The sequence below is a fragment of the Oryctolagus cuniculus genome, chromosome 6, assembly GCF_051225735.1.
Source record: "Oryctolagus cuniculus isolate XC-2025 breed Fujian yellow rabbit chromosome 6, ASM5122573v1, whole genome shotgun sequence".
NCBI lineage: Eukaryota > Metazoa > Chordata > Mammalia > Lagomorpha > Leporidae > Oryctolagus > Oryctolagus cuniculus.
In genome coordinates, this window is record NC_142872.1 from 101,062,381 (window position 1) to 101,072,264 (window position 9,884).

At 36.9% G+C, this 9,884-nt stretch overlaps 1 protein-coding gene across 1 annotated transcript in view; it reads left to right on the forward strand.

Annotated features, from left to right (window-relative positions):
• Positions 1 to 7,924, forward strand: part of PI15 (peptidase inhibitor 15) — a 37,004-nt gene extending 29,080 nt beyond the window's left edge. Inside the window, exon 6 of the mRNA XM_008255671.4 lies at positions 1,521 to 7,924. Coding sequence (XP_008253893.1) covers positions 1,521 to 1,656 — 136 coding nt within the window. The 3' untranslated portion in view covers positions 1,657 to 7,924. The remainder of the gene's footprint in view (positions 1 to 1,520) is intronic.
• The last annotated feature ends 1,960 nt before the right edge of the window (positions 7,925 to 9,884 follow it).

Sequence of the window (9,884 nt, forward strand, 5' to 3'; positions counted from 1 at the left end):
ACAACTCTATATATGTAAAAAGTTTTTGGAACAAACTTTAATCATTGCTGTAGGCCATTATTCTCTTACTGTGAGAACAGTTTTTCTTATCTCATTTTACAAAGACTAGGAATCTAAGACATTTCAAGCTTTAGAAACATTTTTTCTAAGATTTATTTTATTTATTTGAAAGACAGAGTTAGAGGGAGAGGTAGAGCCGGGGTTGGGGGGGGACTTCCATCTGCTGATTCACTCCCCAAATGACCACAATGGCCAGAGCTGAGCTTATCCAAAGCCGAGAGCTTCCTCCAGGTCTCCCACTCAGGTGCAGGGGCCCAAGGACTTGGGCCACCTTCCACTGCTTTCCCAGGCCATAGCAGAGAGCTGATCAGAAGTGGAGCAGCTAGCACTTGAACTGGTCCTATGTGATGCCTGTGCTGCAGGCCAGGGTTTTAACCTGCTGTGCCACAAGCGCTGGTCCCTGGAAAGAAATCTTGTAAACATTTATAGCATATTTCTTTTGTGTGTACATGATGACTTGTTACTCATTACATCACTTCTAAACATACCAGAAAACACTAAGTATTCCTCTTTATTTAACATCTTTTCACAAGCATTAGCATGAGTTTAATTTTTCTTACCTTTATTTGTTTGAGCAACAGGAAGGGGGAGAAAGAGAGAGACATATAGACAAACAGAGCTCCTGTCTACTGGTCTACTCCCCAGATTACCACTGAGCCATCAATGCTGTGTCTCAGAGTGTGCATTAGCAGTAAGATAGAGTCAGGATTGAAACCCAGGCATTCACAGGACCGGTGCTGTGGTGCAGCAGGTTAAAGTCCCAGCCTGCAGCGCCAGCCTCCCATGTGGGCACTGGTTCGAGTCCCAGCTGCTCCTCTCCTGATCTAGCTCTCTTCTATGGCCTGGGAAAGCAGCAGAAGATGTCCCAAGTCCTTGGGTCACTGCACTTGCATGGGAGACCTGGCTCCTGGCTTCTAATCAGCTTAGCTCTGGGCATTCCCATCATTTGGGGAGTGAACCAGCAGAATGGAAGACCTCTCTCTCTTGCTCTACCTCTCTCTGTAACTGTCTTTCAAGTAAATAATTCTTTAAAAAAAAAAAAAAAAGAAGAAGAAATAACCCAGGCACTCAGATATCAGACAAGGCCAAATCCCACTCCAGAATGAGTTTAAAAGGAGTAAGGTTAATGAAAATGTCCTGACAGTGTTCAGTAGAAGGCCTCTAAACTATAAGCCAGATGTAGTGAATGGAATGAAACTGGTGACGATTAATGATGTCATCATACCCTGGAAGGTCTCATCTGTAAGTTAAAATAGCATTAACTTACTCAGAGAGAAGGTATTCAAAAACAAGATGAATATAAATTACTGCTAAAATAAGAAATTGATATAACTTTCCATGTTTTTCTAAAATTTTCCAAAGGATTATAAATATCTATACCCATGAGTATATGTTTAAGAATCATCCAATCTTTTTAAATGCATGAGTATAACCAATGCTATCTTTTTTACCCATTCTAGGGGCAACTGGATTGGAGAAGCACCATATAAAGTAGGGGTGCCGTGCTCATCTTGTCCTCCAAGTTATGGGGGATCCTGTACTGACAACCTGTGTTTTCCAGGAGTGACATCAAACTACCTATACTGGTTTAAATAAGCTTACTTTCCATCAGGAGATATAATGGTTTGGGGAAATCATAGGCATATATATATATTGAATTTTGCACATATTATACATATTTTATGATAATCTTTTTTCCTTTTACTATTCAATTGTATAAATGAGTGTTTGTCTAGTGTATTTGTTTTTATTCTTTTAGATTCAAAATATCCATTTCTATTTCTGACCTCTAAGCTTGAATTGAAATATTTTAAAAACTTATTCCAAAGTATGTGTGAGGTGGTGGGACATCTCTAACACCTATCTATAATGCAAAATACTCGACAGTGACATGTGGAAAAATAACTTATATAGGCAGCCATAGATTTTTATTCTGGAGATATTTTACCTTATGTTGGTTCACCAAAAGATATCCAAAGATATCCTTGAGTGATGTAAGCTTTCAAATCAAGACTTTTTCTTATTCTTACTTACGTAAATCGGCTAATTATGTGTAGAGTATTTATGACAAACAAGGCACTCTATTGGTTATGTCCTGATAGTGCAAAGACAATGAGACATGGTTCCTGTCCACAAGAAGTTCAAAAAAGTCTTCAGGAAATAATATAGCCTATAAATTTTGCTGTAAAAGTCTTTTTTAAGATTTATTTATTTATTTGAAAGTCAGACTTACAGGGAGAGAGGGAGTGAGAGGGGAGGGGGAATAAGAGATCTTCCATCCACTGGTTCACTCCTCAAATGACTGCAACAGTGGAGGCTGGGCTATGCCAAAACCAGGACCCAGGAGCCTTTTCGAGGTCTCAAATGGGTGCAGGGGCCCAAGCACTTGGGCTATTCTCTGCTGCCTTTCCCAGGCCGTTAGCAGGTAGCCTCATTGGAAGTGCAGTAGGTGGGACTTTTACTGGCACCTATATGGATGCTGGCATTGCAGTCAGCAGCTTTACCCACTACACCACAACATAAGCCTCTGTTAAATTATTTTAACAAATTAATTTTTACATAGTTTTGAGAAATTGAGCATACCAACAGTGTTCACCTGTAGCTGCAATATGTGATCAGCTACCCTGTGAAATATGTAAGACCTCTGATTCCTATGAAAATTTAGCCACATTATTTAGAGAGAGAAAGGCAAAGTTAGAATTAACAACTGCCTGGAGATTTCAGAAGCAGATTAGGTAGTTTTGATTTCGGAAAGCAGAAAGCAAAATCCCCAAAAAACTGATAATGTCTAGGATAATTAAGAAGTAGAGGACAGGTATGAAAAGTCACAGAAACAGAGTATTTGCACAGAAAGCCCGGGTGGAGAAGTTAAGATGGATGTGTATCCTAGGGGCATGGCGCATCTTAAAGACTGCTCAGGAGCAGCAGGAGGTGAAAGGATCCAGAAAGTGACATGAGGGATGCCAAAGACACCTCCCTCTCTTCATGGTTTTTGCCTCTTATGAATTGGTGAGACTCAATCTACTTGTCATGTTGGGCCTTTGAGAATTTCAAGGTCCCTCCAGCATACCACATTCAGCCAGGGTGCTTTTTTTTTTTTTTTTTTTTAATGGAGCCTGGTACAGATGCTTTTCTAAGAACTCATTATCAACTTTATTTTGTATTTTTATGGAGGAATAATTTTCAGTTCTTCGTTAAGTTTTTTTTTTTTTTTTTTTTGGCCAGGCAGAGTTAGACAGTGAGAGAGAGAGACAAGACAGTGAGAGAGAGAGAGAGAGAGAGAGAAAGGTCTTCCTTCTGTTGGTTCACTCCTCTAATGGCCGCTACGGCCAGCGCTGCAGCTGCACCAATCCGAAGCCAGGAGCTGGGTACTTGCTCCTGGTCTACCTTGCGGGTGCAGGGACCCAAGCACTTGGGCCATCCTCCGCTGCCTTCCCAGGTCACAGCAGAGAGCTGGACTGGAAGAGGAGCAACCGGGACTAGAACCCAGCACCCCAACCGGGACTAGAACCCGGGGTGCCAGTGCCGCAGGCGGAGGATTAGCCAAGTGAGCCACAGCGCTGGCCCTTCATTAAGTTTGACTACGAAAGTCAATTCCGTCACTGAAAATTTCATTCATGTGATTTGGAAATGTAACGGTTCCTTATTCATGAAGTCTGTTTGAGAGGATACATCTGGATCCAGACACCTAACACATTAGCTTTCGAATGTGTGTGTATTTCATTCAGGTTACAGAATGCCTCCAGAGGATTATGGAACAAGTAAACATGATTAGTTCCACAGTGCACATGGCAGGAGGGAGCTATGTGTTTAAAATGTCACACACATTTGGAGTTTCTGAGGATGACAGAGTTAATTAAATCTATTCAATGTGCAAACTCTCCCGTCTGGAGATTGGGTCCATTTGAGGACAAACAACCAGCCCAATTTTTTTTTACAGATATGGTGACCCAATGTAATGATACTATAGTACTTTTTGTGGGTGCAATCAGACCCTATTAAAAGTAGGTATTTTTAGAGAATAAAATGAAGAATAGAGTCATTACATAATTTAGGCCCCAATCCAACTTTTATCTGTTGTGTCAGGGCAACTGAAGGGAAAGCTCATTAGTTGAACTTTTCTTGATTCAGGTAGATAGTGTTTCCATCCACGATTTGACCATGTCAGTTCTACAGAAACAGCAGAGAGTACTATTGAACAGGAGGTAGCTGTTCTCAGTGTAGACTCACTGGCTGTACTCTTGTTTAGTTTCTTTCTCAGTTTTAAGGAAGAATGGTGGTATTTGCTATTTATTTCCTAGAGGTTGCCACCAAGGTAAATTTACATACTAATAGAAATATATGAATTCTAAAATTATCATTAATATATGAGCTCTTCTTTGACAGGAACTCTGTCTAATTCTTTGTATTTATCCCAGCATTTCATACAGCAACTATAATGTAATGTTTACATGAGTGCATTTTTACTATTAGCTAAAAACTCTAGAACTGCAACAGTTTAGAGAAATCCCACCTTTCCGTGACTTATTAGGACAAAAATGTCTCAAATAGAAAGCTTTGAGTGATAAACCATTAAACATCAGATTGAGATTAGACTAGGGGTCTACACACTTGTAAATTACACTTTCATAAGAGTACTTTCCAAACCACAACTAGAACTATGAGTTTATTTATAATTTAACAGCTCTGCTTAAAATATAACGGGTATAGTGTTATTCTATCTGTAATTTTTAAACTTAATAATATAAAGTGGCCATGTAAAATATTTTATTTTCCAAGCTAAAGCAAATGAAAATGAGCTACTATCAACACAGTGAGTCATATTTTTTATCAGATTCAACAATGGTGCTAGCATGGCTGTTTCCCAGAGGCAGAAAGAGCCAGGGGATAATCTATTTCATAAGAGCAGCTTCACATAGTAAGGACGGAAGTTTTCATTTGGAAAGATTTCATTTAAAACAATAGTAATTGATACACTTATTTTATAGGATTGATCCTCTTTATGGTATAGATTTTTTTTTGGTAGAAAAGAAAAGTAATCTATCATGATAATATTTCTGTGCCTCCCTGTCTTCCAAAAAACAAAGTAAAATTTTATCTATGATGCAATGGATTTCTTTCTATAACTTTCTGAGTTGTGTTGGCACACTCTTGATCATCCTGGTTTATGACAGATAAATCTGCTTTAAAATGTGGAAGAAACTGGTATTATTATTATTATCATTTTTGCTTCTGTTAAGTAGTCAAAGCCTCGTCACATCACTGGACACTGCTGCAATGCCCCCATGAAATGCTCATGGGACCTCTCATTCGAAGTTCCAGTGTGCAGATTTAGCACAGAGCTGACAAACACTAGAGCAAGTTTGTCCAATTCAATTTACTCAGAATATTTGAATTGAAACAATATAAAGGAAAGGTCATAAAGTTTGTGGAAAATATAATTAAAAAGTTTACTTTTGTACAAAAAGTTTTGAAATTCATGCAGTTTTTTCATAGCAAGCATTTTTCATGAACTTTTGGAGGACTCCTGATATGTGCAGATTCAAAAAATGTTTACACCAAAATAAACTTATTTTAATTTCATTTTCCACAAATTTTGAAGTATCTTTATGTTTACTATCTCCTTCATATGTACTTGTGTTAAATCAATCAACATAACAATCTAACATAAACTTAAGTCAGTTTATATGTTTGATGTTCCTACCATGCTTAGGAAATAAATGCACAAGCTAAACAAATAACTCAAATGTATCCACTAAAGGAGATTAAAGCCTGGGCTTTTGTTCTCGTTTCCCAGTGTGTAACAAAGTGTCTCAGTAGGCTCCCCAGCAGCCTGGAAGCAGATAGTTTTTACCTACTGAAGTGTTGGGGAAAACAGAGTTACATTTCTACCAATATCTAACAAAATGTTTTTATAAGGTGTTTTTCCTTGTATTTTCATTGTATGTGTGGGTGGAACCATTTAAACACATGCAAGTGACTTACAATTATGCCATACTTTCGTTTTGATTTATGAAAGGTCAATAGAAACCTAGGAAGTTTAACAATTCAATGATTAATGGTGCTGAAAACACATTACAATCACCATATTCTTGCTATAATTTTGAAGTTTGTTTGCAATTAAATTTTGTATTAATTTAATATCTATTCTGGTGCTAAATATATGGTGCTAAGTGAATTGTGAGTGCTAATGGCTTTAGTAATAATTTTAGCCATTGTTTAAAGTGGTATCTGTTCAATTCCTGATTCAGACACATTAACACAATTCTAGGTTAAATTATTCACCAAAAATAGTACAGTTGACTCTAATTTCTAATTTAACAGCCATATATTACTAGGCATTATAACATACAAATATATTTGTTTAGAAATTACCAATTATCTTTTAAAACATTTTTTACTTTGGCAGCGTCCAAATTTAAATGGCACCTACACTAACAATGCTGTGGACACTGTCGCCCTCTGGTGGTTCTGAAAACAACTTCTCTTGATGGCCACCTGGCCTGAGGTAAAAGTAATTTCTGATAGAATTCATGGATGCTTCCTAAATTGATGATATGTAAAAATGCTTTCTCTATTGATTCACTGGCCTAAGAGGTATAAGATTTTTAATTTGTACTGTCACCCACTTTCTAAATATGTTTCTCACAATTTTCCAGTTCTGAGGTGCTTCCTAAAGTTTGTTTTGAATCCAGTATTGCTGAAATATATTTTCCATTTCGTTTACATCACAAGTACAATTATAATAGTCAAAATTAATTTATCTCATTTTCAGGAATTATAATATATTTTTATTTAGCATAATACACAAGATAAAATGAGATACACTATAATAACAATAAATCCTATACATTAAAGAGTTGTTCCTCCACATTTAATTGTTCGCTAAGATTCAAAAATATTATTTGGGTATACTATTCACTACTGAGCTAATATTCAATGATACTATTTCATTTAAAGTTCTTCCAGCTAACAGGTGAAAATTATGTCACCAGTAAATAATGAAGGTTACTCATATTCTCAGGTGAACATTCATTTGAATTACAAAATTGTCTGGAATGAATCATAATCTCTTTTCACAAATTTCTTAAACTGTACTAGAATAGCCAAATAAATGTTCTTGAAGCTTTTTTGCCAAATCAATATTTTCAAACTTATCTGAAAGCAATAGAACCCTTTTGGTGCTCTAAGTCCTATGCAAAAATACAACATATAATAAACATCAAATGAGCCTCTCCGCCCCTACACCTACCCCAGTGCTTTCTTGTATGAGCCCTATGATTCTATTAACCAAAAAAAAGTTGATCTAAATCATTCATTTTTATCATTTTCTTGAAAAACAATCAGCTAATAAAAGAATACATAAACCAAAGATAATCTGAGGGCCTAGGTTACATTTGGTGGTTCTTTTGACTACTCAGTTAAATTTGCATGTGTTAGCAAACTCTTAGTTTTGTGAAGAATTAAATGCTGGGTTAAATTGGTGCTTGGTTACATTTTACAACATCTTGTGTTTTATTATTTGACAAACAGAATTTCGGTACCATTATATTTTGAGGATTAGAGATTATTGTGGTGCACATTAGAACACAATATGCTTTAAATTACTTCAATGTTTGAAATGTTTATATAATCTTAAAATATACTGTATGATGTTAGATACTTTAAAGAAACAGGTTAATCTGTATAAGTTTTATTCACTACCTAATGCTGTGGCAGTGAAAGGTGCATTTGATATTGTAAAATAATATCCTGAATATGTATGTATGTTACACCTGTGTAAAACTCTGTCCTTATGAACCACATCAAATATAGCCTTTTTAGCTCCACTGTATTTTTTTGTTCAATAAAATATTATAATTAATTGTTCTGTTTTTGAAGTATATCTAATCATTTTAATAGAATTTTCAAATAGTTTCAGAACTTGATGACATAATAATTTTGAACTACTTTTATAAGCAGCAATGATTCTATCTTTAACATATCATTGAAATATACCCAACTTTCTATTTTTCTTTTTAATTTCTTCCCCTTCCCTTTTCCCACTAAATCAAAAAATATTTTGAGATATCAGTATAAAAGACATTTCTATGGGTGGGTGGGTTGTCTAGAGATTAATATGCTACTTGGAAAGCCTGCCTCCCATACTGGGGTGCCTGGGCTTATGTCCCAGATCTGCTCCCACTTCCAGCTTCCAGCTAATACACTCCCTGTGAGGCAGCAAGTGATGGCTCAAGTAAAGTGGGTTGCTGCCACTCATCTGAAAGACCTGGATCAAGATAGGGAGATAGGGTGTTGCAGGCATTTGAGGAGTGAACTAGTGGACAGGAAAACTAATTCTCTCTCTCTCTACTTTCTGCTTCTTAAATAAATAACATAATAATTTCAATAAAAATTAATGACATTTTTATGGAACAAGAGACAAAGAGCAATATATCAAGGATCTCTGGCTGATGACAATCATAGCAACTAAACACAAATATTTTATGAGTCCCCATACAAAGGGCCTGAGGAGACACTAGGTGTTTCTCGGGGACAGGCACCTTCCTGGGTCACTAGTTGGACCAAAGCTAGTGATTCTCAGAGGGACTCTGCCTTGTAGATTTAACTCCATCCTCTCTGGTGAGATAGTAGATCTCACAGGCCAGTCCCACGTAGGACTAACTAGAATGTAGAACTTTGAAATTTCTCATTAGCATACTGTAAGGAAGGAGAACCTAACTTTTCCAGGGTCTTCCACTCCAGCCCTGTAGCTGTCTCAGTTCTTTCTCTTTTGCTAGTCATCTCTCTCATTCGCCATACCTCCTCCCATTTCAAGGCTCTATTTTCCTGCCCACATATCTAGGCACTTTGACTCACCTCCAAAGGATATGGGGTTCCGTGAGGGGGATGAAAATTCTAGCCCCTCTGACTATGCCTGACTGTTGTGAATAAAAATTTCATCCTCCTAGGAGTACAAGTCCCTGAAAGTGAAGAAATGGGGGAGGGAGGGTGATGATTCTAGTCTACCTTTCCTGCCAGTGAGAGCTATGTTATGCCCTCAAGAGAAGCAGGCACAGCTTGTTGAGGCAAACATCAGCTTTCACAAATAAGAAGATTATGTTCTTGTGAGTAAAGTCTATTCCTTCTTCTATGGATTTCTGATTGAATGCCTTTTGCAACAGGAACCTGGGAATTGCAAGGCCAGAGAGCCCCAGCCCCTTCTTGAGCTACTTAAGAAATGACTAGCCCTGTCTTAGCAAACTGGAGAGATGGTACTGATCCTAGATGAATCTCTGACTTTAACTCTTCCCCTTGTTGCAAGCTAATCTAGGTTCTGGCAGTATCTTACATTGGTAGCCTATTAGTTGAAAGGAACATTCCAGCTTTTGAATGGATACTTGAGTTGTACTAAACTCAAGTGCCAACAGGAATTTGTTCTCAGTTCTAAATAATATATTGAACATTGTGGTTCATTACTATTTCAAAAATGAGTTTTTGATAAAATGAATGAAAATGCTAAAACCTTGCTGCTGAATTCTAAAATTAAACGATATTTAGAAGTTCTCTATACTCTAGAATTTGACAACGTCTTGAAAAACTACTGTATTTGCCTTTTGACCAAGTAATTTATCTTTTACAACTTTATTCCAGAAGTACACTGGAAAATATGAATTTACACACATAAATGTTAACCATGACAGCATTATTTCTAACACCTAAAGGACAGAAACATCCCCGATTTCCATCAGAAAAGGTTGGCTAAATGGTTTGTCCACATGAGGGAGTGCTATTGTTCAGACTGCTGTAACAAAGGGCCATTGATTGGTTGATTGCTCAGAGAT